This window comes from Mixophyes fleayi, chromosome 1, assembly GCF_038048845.1.
Source record: "Mixophyes fleayi isolate aMixFle1 chromosome 1, aMixFle1.hap1, whole genome shotgun sequence".
Classification (NCBI taxonomy): Eukaryota; Metazoa; Chordata; class Amphibia; order Anura; family Limnodynastidae; genus Mixophyes; species Mixophyes fleayi.
The window spans coordinates 214670760-214688071 of NC_134402.1; the positions used below are offsets into that span (position 1 = coordinate 214670760).

Consider the following 17312-nt stretch of genomic DNA (forward strand, 5'->3'; position numbering starts at 1 on the left):
TAAAATCTGTGTGTACCAAGACCTTCAGGGCCAATACAGAGAAATCAGGAACACAAAGTTTCTTAATTTTTTCTTTTAGAACACCACATGCTAGCAATTACTACAGGAAGATGTGAAGCCGATGAAAGATCCACGGAACAGACATGACATCTACTAGACACCCTTCAATCGAGATGCCATCATGTGATCATCTGGTGATCACTTTTTCACTAGCTGAAGGAATACCTTTGGATAAAGGGACAATTTCGCCAGGATGTATAGCATTTCTGATGATAAAATCCACTTCTCAGTTCTCTACTTCCAGAATGAATACAGCAGAGAATGTAAATTATGTCAAATTTAATTTTAATTGACTTTCCCTTCAGAAAAGGTTGAATCTTGATAAGAGCGCTTAAAATTACTCTGAGCTGCACAACATTCAACGTTGATTCCTGTTGGGACCACCATGGCTGTAGACTGTTCTGCAGGGTCACTGCCCTCCAGACTTGTAGACTTAGAGTCTTACCATTGTCCTAATAAGAGGATGTCATACTGTGGTAAACATGCTCTTTGTTGTACAGTACCAAATAGAAATCCTAGGAAAATTATGTACTGGGTGATAAGCAGACTGGATTTTTTTTTTTATCATTTATAAGCCACCAGTGCGATTCTAAAATCTGGGCAGTCGGAGTATGAACCTTGAGACGCACAGAAGAATCTGCTTTGATAGGCTGTAGGTTGTCTATTTAAGGAATGATAGTCACAAAAACAGCGGACATTGCAAAGATCATGGCGCAATCACTAGACCAAACTTGAATAAATTTGGTAATGCGTAAATCAGACTGCAAATCTGGAGGTGTCACTGTGTCCTTCCCAGATTGGTACATGCAAATATTTATCCCTGATGTCCATGAACACAAGAAATTCTTCCTACATCATGCAGTTTATCACAGATCTCCGAGACTCTACCTTGATCCTGCCGACTCAAAGATGGATGTTTAACTCTTTCAGGTTCAAAACTTGCCTGAAAGCACAGTCTTGCATTTTGACTAGAAAAAGGTTCAAGCAGAAACACAACCTTTTCTGATGTTCCATTACAGGATGATTATTTCTGAGGACAGTAAAGATTAAAAAGTCAAGGGGCCAATTCAGTCTGTTTATGGCAAAACCTGTAATGAAGCACCGTCTGGGCGAGGTCTTCAATAGATCTAGGATATATCTCAGATCCATGATACTTCACACCCAGGAATCCTGAGTGGTCTTGAACCACTGGTGACTGTATAGAAGATAAGCATCCACCACAGGAGATCCTAGGTTGGTAAAGAATCCACCTTGCTGGTCAAACTGTCATAGGAGACCTGTCTTCCCTTCTGCTGGCCATCACGAAGAGCTAAGAACTGTCCTCTGGAATAAGCCCATCTTGTTCTGAAGGCCGAAAAGACCAAAACCTATTCACCTTTGGTTCGGGTGCATTAATGAGGAAAGAGTTCCTTCCTGCTCTCCTCCACATTACCAGATTGATATTTTCTTCAAAGCATTACAAATAAAATATGTTCAGCCCAGAGGCTCAGTATGTGGGCTTAAGTGCCGATAGAGAGGAGTTCTACCAGGCGCAGTGTCTATCTCCACTGCAGGAGCTCCAATATGCGAACAGTGGGTGACAGTGCTGCCATAGGCAACACAGTTGACAACGTTCTGCTCTTATGGGCATATTGAAAATAATGAATGGCTTTGACTGGGGGGATATAGATGGGGGGGAGGTGGGTTTACACTTCACTAAGATTTTCTTAACCCCCATGATGTAGACAAAGACTTCACAAAAGCTATTTGCCATGTTCGAATACATTAAAAATGAAAGTAAAGAAAAAATGTTTTTGAATTTGTAACAATCCTACATTCCAGCCACACCAAAATTTACACTGTTCATTTCACTGTTATGAAAACAAAATATGCATTAGAAGAGTCCTAACCATCTGGGAAATTTGCTCCACTACAACATTAAGGAGGACTAAAGCAGGATCAGGATGCAAAAGGTAACCAATGTCCGAAATTAAAATTTAAAGACTGTACTGCAACATTTAATTTATATGTAGTAGAGTTCAAATACCTCCAAAATCTCCACATTCTACTGAAACTCAGACATTGCGCTTAACCCTCCGTACTACTCAACTGACAACATACACCTCATTAATCTGAACCCCCTACACTCAAAATAAACTCCACCTATTCCTTACAGTCACAAGCCTGAATCAAATATTGTAGCAATAAGCCATTTCGAATATTCAATTAGTTAACATTATAAGTAACTTCATTTCCAAGAACTATCAAGCGAAAGCTTTACCTTCCGTCCACATCATATGGCCTTCGTACTCCTGGACGACGATCCTGTTCATAGCGCAACCGCTCCTGCTGGCGACGCAGTTCATCTCGTTCTCTTTGGATACGCTCCTGTTCTATTCGCCTCTCTTCCTCAATGCGCATCCGCTCTCTTTCCAGTCTTTCCCGCTCCATTCGTTCCCGGTCAAGGCGTTCCCTTTCAAATTCAAGTCTGACACGTTCTCTTCGTAGTTTCTCACGTTCTTCTTTTTCACGGACCATTAGGACTCTCTCTCGCACTCTTCTATCTCGTTCCCTGTTGCAAAAAAATTAGCCAATTACCCTCATTTTGATGATGTATATTCATGAGAAAAAAAAAATACTGCCTTCATTTTTTTCACTTTGACAAATACATTACTAAGACAACTTGATTGCCACTTATACTCTTAACCTTCAACATATCAATTTTCTTGAAATAACGGACGAAAAATACAACCAACTCACTAAAAACATACCTTTGTCTCTCCATTTCTCTTATCTCTCTCTCTCTTTGCCTTTGTCGCTCGCGTTCCCTTTGTTCCTTAATTTTATCAAAGGACAGTATCTCCTTCTTCTCTTTACTTTCAGATTTTCGTTCCTGACTTTTGGAACTCTAAAATATAGTAAAGTATTGTCTCAGTGTATATGCACTTACTGCAAAAAAACATTTCCTCACCTGTAGCCTAGACAGGCAGAAAATGTAAAAAAAAAAAAAATAATTTCTATCCAACAAGCTTTACATGGGTAAATAGTTTATCTCCCCAATTGAGACAGCTGTAACTGGCTCCTGTGACTTATCCATTGTGTTCCCTGGCCTCACTCTAGTTAGAATTTAGATCATGCAGTTATGACACTGTATTCAAGTCTTTTAGTAGATATCTGATAACGAAACGTAGAAATTCTGCACTTAAGAAAACGGGAACAAAAGGAAGAGTTATGACTAATATTCAAATGTCCCTTCTGGCTGACAGTAAAGTGACAAGAGTCCTTGCAGGAAGAATACAACGCAATACAGGTAAATCCACATGTGGGAGGCCGATCTAGTTTAGGGCTAGTTTTATGACCTACCAGGAGGAAAAACAAACAAAAAAGAGGATTTATGTACTTACGTTAAATCCGTTTCCCTGATTCCGTCTGGGGGACACTGCTTACCATGGGCTGTGGAGGGGAGCTTGGGAGTTGGCACCTAACTAGTTAAACTTTAGTACTGCCGGCAGACCCCTCCCCTCTACAATCCCCCTGCCTCTTCCTGTCCAGTTAGTTTTAAAAAGCCCCAGGATAAAAGAGGGCAGTCAAACAAGAACACACAGAAGAAAAACAGAAGGGAGGGATCGCAGTGTCCCCCAGACGGAATCAGAGAAACGGATTTAACGTAAGTACATAAATCCTCTTTTCTCTTTCATCCGGTCTGGGGGACACTGCTTACCATGGGGACGTTCTAAAGCAGCCCCCTAAGGGTGGGACTACTCTGAAAATCCTGCTCGTAAAGCACTACGAGCGAAATTTGCATCCGCAGAGGCAAATATATTAAACTGGTAAAATTTGGTAAAGGTGTGGACAGAGGACCAGGTGGCTGCCCTGCAAAGCTGGTCCGCAGAAACTCCATTCCGCGCTGCCCACGAAGCCCCTACTGATCTGGTGGAATGGGCTGTAAGTCTCTCCGGCACAGGACGGTTAGCCTTTATATATGCTTGTCTGATGGTAGACGTAATCCATCTTGCGATGGATTGCTTAGAGGCTGGCCAGCCTCTCTTATTAGCGTCATAAAGGACAAACAGAGTCAGTGTGCCTAATCTGTGAAGTTCTTTTGACATAAATGCGGAGAGCTCTAACAACATCTAACTTATCCATAGATAGATTATCTGAATGGGAAGCAGATGAAAAGACCGGAACTACAATTTCCTGGTTAAGATGGAAAGCCGACACCACCTTGGGGACAAAAGAAGGAAGGGTCCTTAACACCGCTCTGTCCTCGTGGAAAACCAAATAAGGTTCTTTACAGGACAAGGCTCCTAATTCAGAAACTCTACGAGCTGATGCGATAGCCAAGAGAAAGAGGACCTTCCAGGTCAACCATTTTAAATCTGTCACCCTCAAGGGCTCAAATGGAGGCCCCTTGAGCATATCCAGTACCATGTTGAGATCCCACGGAGCTGTAGGAGGTACATAAGGAGGCTGTATGTGCAAGACTCCTTGAAAAAAAGTTCTAATATCTGGCAAATCAGCTAATTACATATGAAAAAATACTGAAAGTGCTGATACCTGCACCTTTAGGGAACCTAATCTGAGACCTGCTTCCAGGCCCTTTTGAAGAAAAGATAACAAGAGAGGAATATGAAAAGCGGACGAATTACATGTCCTGTTTTCGCACCACTCAATGTAGGCCTTCCAGATCCTGTGATATATGCGAGATGAAACAGGCTTCCTAGCTAACATCAAAGTGTTAACTACTCTGGATGAAAAACCTCTAGACCTCCAGAGGCTGGCTTCAACAGCCATGCCGTTAAACTGAGCCGAGGTAAACTCTGGTGCTGGAATGGACCTTGCAGAAGAAGGTCGTCTCGATGCGGAAGAAGGACCCCTGGACCTTCCGCCATAGACAAAATGTCTGCATACCACACTCGGCGCGGCCAAGAGGGAGCAACTAGGATTACTGGCAGACCGCCCTGCCTTACTCGTTTGAGGATGCGAGGAAGCATGGGAATTGGAGGAAACAAGTATCCCATTCTGAACTCCCATGGCATCGTCATGACATCCACTGCCGCCGCTAGAGGGTCTCTTGCCCTTGCGCAAAACCTTGGAACTTTCCTGTTGTGTCTGGAGGCCATGAGATCTATGTCCAGAAGACCCCACTTCCGAACCAGAGACTGGAAGACTTCCGGGTGGAGCGACCATTCTCCCGGCATCATCCGGTTTCGGCTTAGATAGTCCGCCTCCCAGTTTTCTATTCCTGGAATGAAAACTGCAGATATTGCCGGAACGTTTAACTCTGCCCAAACCAATATTTGAGCTGCAATCTCCATAGCAGCTGCACTCCTGGTTCCTCCCGGTCTGTTGACGTATGCCACAGCCGTGGCATTGTCGGACTGAACTCTGACTGGGTGACCCCGGAGAAAGGACTGGGCTCCCTTGAGGGCCAAGAGAATGGCCTTCAATTCTAATACATTTATGGATAGAGCTGATTCCTGAACCGACCAGCGTCCCTGAAGTCGGAGGTGCAAGATTACCGCCCCCCAACCTTTCAGGCTGGCGTCCGTCGTGGCAATGATCCACGACCACGGAGCGAAGGATCTGCCCACTTTCAGATGATCCTGAACCAGCCACCACTGAAGAGATTCTCTCGCCTTCGGGGATAGGGAGATTTTCTGAAGTTCCAGGTGAAGGTGAGATCCTGACCATTTCGACAGTAGATCCCACTGGAAACATCGAGAATGGGCCCGACCAAAGGGAATGGTCTCGAAGGAGGCCACCATCTTTCCGAGGAGCCTCATGCATAAATGCATTGATGGGCTTGGGGAAGACAAAACTTGAGAAGTTACAGACTGAATAGAGCTCATCTTCTCTACTAGGAGAAACACTCTTTGTTTGCTGGTGTCCATGATGAGTCCCAGGAAAACCATGCGCTGACACGGAACCATTTGGGATTTTCTTAAATTTATCAGCCAACCGTGGCCCTCGAGAACCGCACGGGCGAGGGCTAAATGATGAAGTAGACACTTCTCTGAGGAAGCTTTGATAAGTAGGTCGTCCAAATAAGGAACGACCTGAACTCCCTGCAGGTGAAGACATGCTGCCATTATGGACATAATTTTTGTGAAAACCCTTGGCGCAGTTGAGAGGCCGAAGGGGAGAGCCTGAAACCGGTAGTGGAGTGATCCCACCGAAAATCGGAGAAGAGACTGATGGTGGATCCAAATGGGAACATGAAGATATGCGTCCTTTATATCTATGGACGCCATATACTGGTCCTTTTCTAGGCCGTTTATTACTGACCTCAGAGACTCCATACGAAATCTGTCCACTTTTAAGTGAACATTGAGGCTTTTTAAGTTTAGGATGGGACAAAAGGAGCCGTCCGGCTTGTTTACTAGGAACAGGTTGGAATAAAAACCCCAACCTTTCTGGCAATCTGGAACTTTGCAAATAACCTTCTGAAGCAGAAGAGTAGCGACACAAGCCTGTATAGCTTGTCTTCTTAATGGATCCCGGGGTAGCGGTGTCTGGAAGTAACGCTGCGGGCGGGCTCCAATAGGTCTATCCTGTACCCTTCTAAAATAATACCCCGGATCCAAGGGTCTTGGGAGGACGCTGCCCACTGTTCCCAAAACAGAGACAGACGTCCCCCCACCGGTGCCCCCTGTGGTATAGGGTGGTCGTCAGGACGCAGGCTTCTCCTGAGTCTTGGAGGCCTGGCGCTTAGATGCAAACGAGGATCTCCCCCTGGTGGAGGAGCCTCGAGAATTAGATTGTCTGCCTCTAAAAGACTGCCCCCTATGGGAGGAGGTCCCCCGAAAGGGCTGGCGAAAAGAGCTGCCCCGTGGGTTGCGACTCCTATACGAGTATACTGGCAAGGAAGTGCTTTTGCCCCCCGTTGCCTGAGAAATGAGGGTATCTAATTCCGGCCCAAACAATCCTGCTGCAGAAAACGGAATAGACTCAACGGACCTTTTTGATTCTGCATCACCCTCCCAGGATTTCAGCCATAGTGTTCTTCTTGCAGAAATAGAGGCCGCCTGAATGGAAGAGGAAACCGCTGCTGAGTTCTGGGCTGCCTCGTATAGGTACCCGGAAGCCTCTTTTAAATGCAGGGCCAGGGGTAAAAGTTCTGAGTCCTGCAAGGCCTCCGCCAGCTGGTCCGCCCATGCTTCCATGGCTCTAGCCACCCAAGCTGAGGCAAATGTAGGTCTGAAAGAAGAACCCGCAGCCGCAAAAATGGATTTTAACTGGGATTCAACTTTGCGGTCATTGGCGTCCGGTAGGGACGCTGAACCAGGAGCAGGGAGTAAGGTATGCTTTGCCAATCGGGCAATAGGGATATCTACCTTGGGAATAGTCTCCCAGCGGGCTACCTCTTCCTCCTGTAAGGGATACAGGGAGGAGAATCTCCTAGAAATAGAAAACATTCTCTCAGGCTGCTTCCATGCCCCTTCAGCAATAACCCTAAGCTCAGCAGAAGGGGGAAAATGGCTGGCCCTTCTCTTATCCTTCTTAAAGAGGCTTCTGTCTCTGGGGATAAGATCCTCTGGCTCTGGGAGGTCCAACGCCTGTCTCACCGCTAAAACCAAATCATTTACGAATTGGTTTTTGGGATGGTCTTCCTGTTCCGATTGTATTAATAGGTCAGGATCCGAAAAAATCTCCCCCTCTTCCTCAGAGCCTTCTTCAGAATCAGATAGGACCATAAGAGGGTTTACTGATCTAGGTCTCCTTCTCTTAGCAGGTGGGGTACTAGCGTTATCAAGCAACTGGTTAAGCTTGTTCAAGCCCTTCAAAAAAGCTGTAGACCATGCCGGGTCTGTAACAACAGAAGCCGGGTCAGGCTGCAATGAGGAAGGTCCTGGCAGACCCGCTGCACTTGAACCTGAGGAAGCTGGGAGGTCTGACTGTGGGTTAGCATTATTAGCTACCGAAGTTGCTACAGTAGATAGCAACTGATTTGACTGAAAGACCATCTGAGCTAAAGAGGAAACCGACTGTCAGGGAGGCCACCCAGGCCGGCTCCTCCGCCGGTGGGGCTGGAATCTGCTGGGTATGCGTAGTGGGAGCCCCTGCTTCGCACGCAGAGCAGAGCGCCAAGGGGTCCCTCTGGCCACACGGTAATTTTACATGACACTTTGAGCATGTGAAGTATTTAGCCATGGGGCCCTTTCCCTTATCTGTCATTCTTATAAGGAAGGCACACCAAACACACAGAGTAAAATATTACTGTTTAGTACAGAGGAGAAATGGAGAGAGAGAGATAGAGAGAGCAAGTATATATATATATATATATATATATATATATATATATATATATATATATATATATATATATCTATCTATGTCTATATAAATGTGGAGGAACAGGTATATAAAACAAAACAAGTAATCAACAGATCTTTATAACCGTTGTACTTGTAAAAATAACACCACTAATAATATATAAACCAGTAGGAGACTTAATGTAAATCCTACTAGGACAGGTATTAACATTTGATAGTTCAAATAAAGGTGATACTTGGCCAAAAGGGCCACAGAAAGGGAGAAGTCCAACAGCAGTAGTCCTGTGCCTGCTCCCTCCGTACTGTTCCTCTTCCCGGGCTTCTCTTGGCGCCAGAAGGCTGGGAAAGACCATCTCTCTCTGGAAGGAGGGGGGGAACGCTATGCTGTAGCTTCCCCCCCTTCAGTACTGCCGCTTTGCAGCTATATTATTTTCTTTCAAAAATAAAATTGTAAAAAACGGAGCCTATAATAAAAGCTCCAAGCGTGGCAGAGTAGTGGAGACCTCCAGGACAAAGGTCTCCGCAGCGTTAGCTACCCGGCACCCCCCTCCTATGTATGAGGGGGGAAAGGTGGTATGGCCCCCTCTCCTCCTTCTCCATTAGCGCTGGCCTCCGAATTAAAAATGGCCGCCGGCGTCTTCCGTTGCCGATAACCGGCACTCTCTGCCTGTAATGGCAGCGCCGGTTATCGGTGGGGGCTGGAGGAGTGACAGCGGTCCGTGAGACCGCCTGTCACTCTTCAATCAGGCACCTATAGAATGTTCAAATCAATGCCAGTGAGCGCCGCTGGCGCTCATCTGGCAAAGGGATGCCTGCGCTGTCCTGCTGTGAGTGTGTTCTCTATAGCAGAACACACTCCAGCGCTGCCACTGCTAGGGAAAAAAATATAAAAAAATCAATAAAATAAAGTAAATATATTACTACGTACTAAAAACACTGCCCCAACTCCAGGGCACCTAAAAAAAACTGGACAGGAAGAGGCAGGGGGATTGTAGAGGGGAGGGGTCTGCCGGCAGTACTAAAGTTTAACTAGTTAGGTGCCAACTCCCAAGCTCCCCTCCACAACCCATGGTAAGCAGTGTCCCCCAGACCGGATGAAAGAGAAAAAAAACACAACACTATTTTATTTGACACCTAAAAAATCCACACTCATTCTTACCCTTTCTTTTGAATCAGATGAGGTTTTCACACTAATTACAGGCTCTCCCTTTGATTTATCCATAACAACGGTCCTTTCAGTTCCTCTGCTCCCTAGCAGTGGGGAAAAAAAGGGAAAAAATGTATGCACTTCCATGGCAAGTTCAGTTTAAAGCTCTGTAGTTCATCGCACAGCCCTCATGACTGCAGCTTCCGATTGATCCTTCCACTCCAGTGTCATTTTTAAGTGGCAAACACGTTTTGATAAATAGTTGGAAATGCAGCTCTAAATGCATTTACACAACATAATGCCTACCAAGACAATCTGTTAACATACCAGATTTACTAGTTCTTGACCGATCAGATGTTCCACTCTTGTGCTCTTCCTTATCTGTGATTGTGCCATCACCTTTATCAGAGACTTCATCTATCTTGCTTGGTGAAGACCTTTAAATTGCATAAATTACAGGTTTTATTTGTAGTGCAATGGCAGTTATAAAAACAGTGGCTAAGGCTGTGTACACACTACAGGGTTTTTAGACAATTATCGGGCCAATCACACGATAATCGAGCATGAGGCTCCATAACACAATGTGTACACTGCAATGATGAACAATTATTGTTCCAAAGCTCATAGTCTCGTTTCATTTGATTTTTAAACTGAACTAAAAATCTTGTTCAACAATGGAATGATGTTGTTCCAATTCTGCAATGTGTATGCACTCATGACAAGCAATCTCCATAGATCTCTATGGAGTGTGCAGAGTGAAGATCTTTTCAGCCGATGGTTAGGACAGATGAAGAGCACAGATCTGAAGGTAAATATTGTAAAATATGTTTAGTATGTACACAGGAATCTGCATGTTGATCTGGACATTTTAAAAATCGGTGGTAAAATCATTAAGGATATTTCTTTGAGAGAAATTTTGTGTAGTGTGTACCCAGCCTTACACTAAATACTCTACAATACATTTACAGTTACTAAATGTACTAGCACCATCAGTGAACGCAGTCTCCCCTTTTGTCCTCTACACAAAGTTAAGACTTCAAAAGGAAGACATTATGTTCGTACTTTTCGGACTTGTCTGTTGAAGGTCGTCGTTCACCACTTAATGATTTCTCTTTTTTGGGCTCATTTTCTTTGTCCAAAGGTTTCTTACCAGCAGGTTCATTCTTTGCCTTGATCAAAACAAAAAAAATAAGTGATACATACTTAGCGAACCGACAGAATACACATACATACACTCAGATAGAGATAGAAAATGATTCAATGCAATGCTTAATCATATGCCCTAATTTTCAACAAGCCAGTTTTGCAAATGTCAATATAATGCCAGCTTTAAGCATTATATATTAAGCCACCATCCTTTAGACTGCTGTTAACAAATTTATACTTCTGCTGTTTCCAGTATTATTGCCTAATGTGGAAACCACAGCTTCATGGTACATGATGTTGTTAGCAAGGAGGCTTAGGTAGGCCACTCAAGCTCTTTCTACACTGTAAACTCTTCCCTCTCCTTCACATGACATGCTGAGAGTTGTGAGTGAGAGACTGGCAGCCATACTGGTCTCCCCTCCAGAGAGATTCTGAAAAGGAGATAATGGTTTGTAGGACAGATGCAAGCTTATAAGATATTTAAAGAAAAAAAAACCTTCTATTGAACTACTTCTTTAAGTAGGATATAGTAAATTAGTACCCATTTCCAGTAGAGATGTTTACCGACGCTCATGTTCTGGTTTCGGTTTTGAATCTGGATTAACTGTGTTTTGGCAAAACCGCCCTTGCGTGTTTTGGTTTTAGATCCCCATTTTTTTTTTTTTGCTAAAATCACAACATTTTGCTTTTTTCCCCCCCTTACATTATTATTAACCTCTAACACTAATTTGAAGTCATTTGCAGTCCACTTTAACCATCTCAATATTACTTTCAAACAAAGACTGCAGTGACCTGGCTGGATGCTATGCAACAGAGCAATGACAAACACAAAGCAGTTCATAGCACATCTAGGAAATATTGCCACACAGCAGTGGCAGAAATAAAAAGTGGTGCAAGATGTATTTGCCCTTGGATCATAAAATCAGTTATGGCTCAAATGATCGCTCCACCCGTTCCTTGGATAACTGTGGTAATTCTACAGCTAATACATGGCAATGATCGCTAACCCTCCCACCCACCCTTATGTTGGATCTTATAAAGGACATGCACACTTTAACAAACCAAACACTTTAGCGACAAGGAGTGCCACTTTTGAGGCTGATGTGCTTGGTTTGTTTGGGTCCCCACAAAACAAGCCAACACTGGGCTTAAGACACCTAAACTAACAGTGCTGTTAATGAATTCTACTGTGGCAAGATGTTGTCACCATCCTCACCCTCATCAGTGTGTACATCATCCTCACACATTATGAATTCATCACTCGTGGAATCCACCATTACAGATGTATCCGTATTTTGATGTAATTGGCGGGAAAGGCCTTCCTTGTGGAACTTGAAGTTCATTTTTATGAAGATCTTTTCCACAATCTGAGGAATTAGCCTCCTACGCCGATACGGTTCCCGGCTGTGCGGAAACCGCTTTCCGAGTACATACCGGAGGGTGCGCAGCTTAGGAAATGCAAAGCAAGTTGGTACATGGGTCACCAATTTCCCTTTATTTTTTTTCTCCCGGTATGTAAAGGGACTGTCTGATGAGTCTTTCTATGCTGTCGTTAAAATAACCCTCCACCATCCTTTGGATGTTGATAGTAGAATCAGGTGGAGTTACGGCAGAGGTTTCACGTTTATTTTTGGTCAATTATTTTAGACCAGACGTCAAAATGTTGCGACGATTCATGTGCAAGTTTTATTCGAAGCAGCAGTTGTGAGAAACTGAAGGGGGAGACACCGCCTGTCAAGTAACACTTGAGCTGTCATCTTGCTCACAAGGAGCTCCTTGCATCTCTTCAGATCTGGGTCAGTTGGAAACAAAGAAGACATAGCTCTTACACCTAGGATCAAGCAAAGTCTCCAAAATGTACTGATCCAATTTCAAGATTTTGATAACTCTTGGATCCTGGCGAAGCGAAGTACTTGATCTACAAGTCTGACAGACTTAGCGTAATTGCTTGGTTTAATCTCGTCCTTCAGTTTCTCAAGCTGCTTTTTCAAAAGTCTAATTAAGGGAATCACTTGACTCAAGCTAGCAGTGTCTGAACTCACTTCACAGGTGACCATTTCAAATGGTTTCAGCATCTTGCACAACACAGAAAGTGTTCTCCACTGTGCTTGAGTAAAATACCCCCACCTTTCCCAATGCCATTGGCTTGTGGAAAAAGCGTGGATGGCTTTTCGCTGTTCCTCCATCAGCAGCATATACAGGGTGGAATTCCACCTTGTCAACACCTTTTGCTTCAGTTGGTGGCAGGACCAATTAAACTGCTCTTGTAGTTGCTGCAATCTCCTACATGCTGTTGCCGAATGCCAGAAACATCCAGATATTTTACGGGCCACAGCATCTCCAGCACGTCCCTGTCAATTTTTAAAAAGCTCTGCACCACCAAGTTTGTGTGAGCAAAACAGGGAATGTGATGGAATTCACCCAGCTTTAATGCTCTCACAATGTTGGTGGTGGTATCAGAAATTACATATCCTGAGAGTCAAAGCGGGATAAGCCATGTTGCAATGACATCCCTTAGTTTTTGTAACAGATTGTCAGCTGTATGCCTCTTAGTGAAGCCGGTGATTTATAGAGTAGCCTGCCTCTGAAAAATGTGACGTACTTGGGTACATGCTGCTGCTGTTCCTGCTGGTGAAGGCGAATGACCAACCCAGTGGGCTGTCACAGTCATATAATCTTTACTTTGCCCAGTTCCACTTGTCCACATATCTGTGGTTAAGTGTGTAGTGTGTAGAATGGCATTTTGTAGCCCAATAATTACATTTTTACGAACCTTCTGCTAGAGGCGAGGAATAGCTTGTCTAGTAAAATGGTGCCGTGACGGAATTTGGTAACGGGACACAAGACCTCAAGGAACTGTCTAAAACCAGCTGCATTAATAGTGGATATTGGACGCAGATCTAATACTAGCATAGTCGCCATGGCGTCTGATCCGCTTTGCGACTGGGTGACAACTTTTATACTTGCTTCCTCTTGCAAAGGATTGTTTAACAGCAATTGTTCTAAACTACTAGCAGTCTACTTCTTGGCCCGCTTCTGGGATGAAGATTCACCCTGAGCAGCAGCAGTGGGACTGACGCTCAAGAATTCTTCTTAGGAATCAAGGATAGTGGAGGAGTCATCTAACCTAAGCAACTTGGATGCAGGATTAACTTCGATCGCTACTGAGGATATTTAGGAGGACGGTGTTGTGGGTGTAGATTGCAGTGTCGGGATCTAACTGAGAGAAGGGAAATAGCTGATGATGGATTGCCTGTTATTTTTTTTAGCATAAGTTTCTGAGTTTCCCAAAAGCTTGCCATGAACTCGCTTCAAATGGCGCAACATGGATGAGGTTTCTAGATGGTTAAGGTCCCTACCTCGACTGACTGTGGCTTTACAAACGCTACAAATGGCTAGACAACTTGTCAGGATTTGGGAAAAAATAATTCCACACATAAGAGGTGGATTTTTTGGTCTTATGCCCAGGTATGACAATGGCCTTATCAGTTGCAAGAACAGCTTCCACTAGTGCAGGACTTAGACAAACATGATCATTCTTATCAACATCCTCATTAGCGCCCTCGTCAGCTACGCAAATACCCCCCTCATCCTGTTGCAATTCCAAAGTGGCATCCTCAATTGGTGTATCACCGGCTACTCTCGGGCTGTTCAGGCACACATCTGCAGAAAGGCTGAAAGGGGCCTTCTTTATGGGTACGCTATCAGAAAGGTCAGGATTACACATACCACTCGTGGACGGACTCTCTCCTCAGGGATTTGTGTCATTTCTGAATCAGAAAATACATTTTCCTCTAATGCCTTACTGTTTTCTTCTAGCTCGGCTTATACACGTAAAAGTATTCGGACACCACTTTTGAAGTTCGAATGACAAGGTCTTGCTTGGTCATGACTGACCTTACAAGAAGATGCCTCCGTAACAGTTGCAGAACTAGCACTCAGAGAATGGTGAAGGCCTCATTCTTTCCTTGCCACTGCGTGCATAGAATGGCATGTTGACAATTTTATTTTTTTCTGGAGATAACTTTGCCTGGATTACAGGACTTTTTTTCTTGACCAAGGTAAAGTGTTTTTTTTCACATTTTTGTTTCCCCGACTTAAAAACACTATGCACTTTAACATAGGCTTTAGCAGGTGACGTAGAGGGATTACTATCATGACTGGTGCCAGCAGCTACTTGGTGCTCCTGGTTGTCTGTGTACTGCTGGGAATCCATTTTGATAACAGTACAATGTGACTGCAGATTAAGAACACTGCCAGCCCTATTTGTATTTCAACAATGACAATTAGCAATGGACCTCTGTGTGTTACCTATATAACAGTACAATGTGACTGCAGATTTAGAAGACCAAGCCTACCAGCCCTATTTCAGCAATGACAATTAGCAATGGACCTCTCCTAAATGTCACTGGAGACTTTGAAGAACACTGCTACACCCTCTTTCTTTTCTACCTATGACACTGCCCAACTGCACCAGAGACTGCACTACACTTTGTGTCCCTCTGTGAAATGGCACTGGATCGCCATGAAGGGCGGGTACTTATAGAATCCACGAGATCAGACAACGTAACAATGGCTTTTGCCTGGTTTTCAATTCCGAGGGCATGCGAAAGTAGAGAGACGGCTCGGCACTCGGATCTGATAAGTTCATGTGTGTTCGGTTCTCGGGGAAACAAGCCTGAGCATCTCGGATTTCCAGTCAGACTTTTTCTTCTTTTTTTTAAAGCCATTAGCTATTTCAGTAGAGTATCTGAGTGTTAGTTACACTAAATAAATAAATCTCTAGGCAGACAGTAAGTGAAATATACAGATCAGATACAGTCAATGAAAGTTTGCTAAACTGGCAGTCACTGTATGCCTATTTAGAGCACCATATCCCTACTAGCAAGGCAACAAGCACCATATCCCCTCAGCATAATAGACTTTGTTTTTTCTAAGTAAATAAGCCTCAGGCATTTCATTTATTTTACACAGTTATACACATTTGATGTGGATTTAAAGCCAGGTAACTCTTAATTCAGATAAGCAATGCTGCGTGTGACCACTTACCTTTTCTACTGAAATCATCCTTCCATGTAGCTCTGTTCTGTGAAGATGGTTTATGCATTTTGTGGCATCTTCAGAGGAGGACATTGTTACAAATCCATAACAGCGTGCCCCAGGACTACGAGCATTGGTTACCACCTTAGCACCAACAACCTTAAAGAAAAAAAATGTTTTCACACAATCAATAGCACTCATTCACAAACATTGGCACAGACTATATGAAAATACACACAAGATGAAAATTTACTCTTACGTAAAATAGCAAAAACTTTTTTGTACTTGCGTCAAATTAGTGTCCCCCAATAAATTCCGAGAAAATAACGCAGGACTTTAAATTTTCATCACCATCTCTGAACCCCCCCCCCCTTTTCTATATCCCCTCCCTGCAGGGACCGCTGATAATTTTCTAACCAAGCCACACAAGAATAGAGGAAAACAATGATTATTGGAGATTTCCAATGCACAAACTTTTTATAAAAGAACAAGAGCATAAAGGGTGGTTGCAGTATCCCCTAATGGATCCAGAGAAGAATGTAACAAGTATAAAATCCTATTCTTACATCCTATGGGGGGGCGGGGAACACAGACAATGGCAACCCCGAAAGCAGCCCATACAATCAGGAGTTGCAGTGTGCAATATCTTCTCTTCAAAGCTAACATTTTTTCACATCAACACATTGAACTTTTAATGTTTAGCTGAGGCACCATGCCACCAATGAGGTGGTCACAGATCTGGTAGAATATGATTCTAACCCGAGGAACAGGTTTCCCAGTCATAATGAAAGCATGTCAGATCAAAGTAACCCACCTTGGAATTGTTTGCTTAAAAGAAGACCAATCTCTCTGGTGGGTATCATAAGAACCCAGAGATGATCAGTTTCCCTATAAACTCAAGCTTCGTATAAAGTTCAGATCCCGAGAAGCTAGAGGAGCGATGTATAGTGGTTGTACATGAATTACTGTACAAAAAGCCTGTCCTTATGGCAACGTGCCACCCTCTTCTTAAAGAATACACCGCTGACAATGTTGGAACATTTAGTTCCAAGTCAGCACATGAACATGTCATTTTCTGTAATGGCAAGAGAGCTCCTTTTTGCTCCCAATCGTTAATGAATGTCACAGTAATGACATTGACCGACAGTCTTCATGGGATTTCTCCACCCCCCCCCCTCCTCGCCCAAAAGAGGTCATATGACTAGAACTTTTAGCACCACTCTTCGTTCTAGGTAGCACATTTATCTGGAAGCCCGACTTTCACTGGAAACCAAAAGACCTTGAACCCATGTTAAAAAGAACAGTGCTCAGCACTGAACACTGGAAACCGTGGTCCAATTTTACTACTCCAAATTGCAAAGGGACTGTCTACTCTAAGCTACCAAAGGGGCAAATGGCACGTCTGGAGATCGTTTTGTGAAATGGCTAGTCAAGTGAATGAGAGACTAGTTCCATTTCAACAAGCTCGATCAGGAACACTCTAGAATGAAACTGCGCAAAATGCATTGTTTAGAAGGCAAAGACGCAGTATTTTCATGCCTAAATGAACAGATTAAATTTGAAAATGGATAGATTTTGTTAGTATGTGCAATGAATGCATTTGGTCTTGAAGCAAGAAGAATCTGCTTTCGGAAGTAAAACAGCACGACCCACAAAACAAGTCT

General features: G+C 43.7%; 1 protein-coding gene across 1 annotated transcript in view; it reads right to left on the minus strand.

Annotated features, from left to right (window-relative positions):
- The window catches only part of LOC142149657 (scaffold attachment factor B2-like), a 57719-nt gene that overhangs the window by 26563 nt on the left and 13844 nt on the right, over positions 1-17312 (minus strand). The window contains exons 8-13 of the mRNA XM_075204975.1: positions 15658-15807; positions 10525-10631; positions 9790-9899; positions 9475-9566; positions 2811-2947; positions 2321-2611 (exon numbers count right to left, since the gene is read on the minus strand). Coding sequence (XP_075061076.1) covers positions 2321-2611; positions 2811-2947; positions 9475-9566; positions 9790-9899; positions 10525-10631; positions 15658-15807 — 887 coding nt within the window. The remainder of the gene's footprint in view (positions 1-2320; positions 2612-2810; positions 2948-9474; positions 9567-9789; positions 9900-10524; positions 10632-15657; positions 15808-17312) is intronic.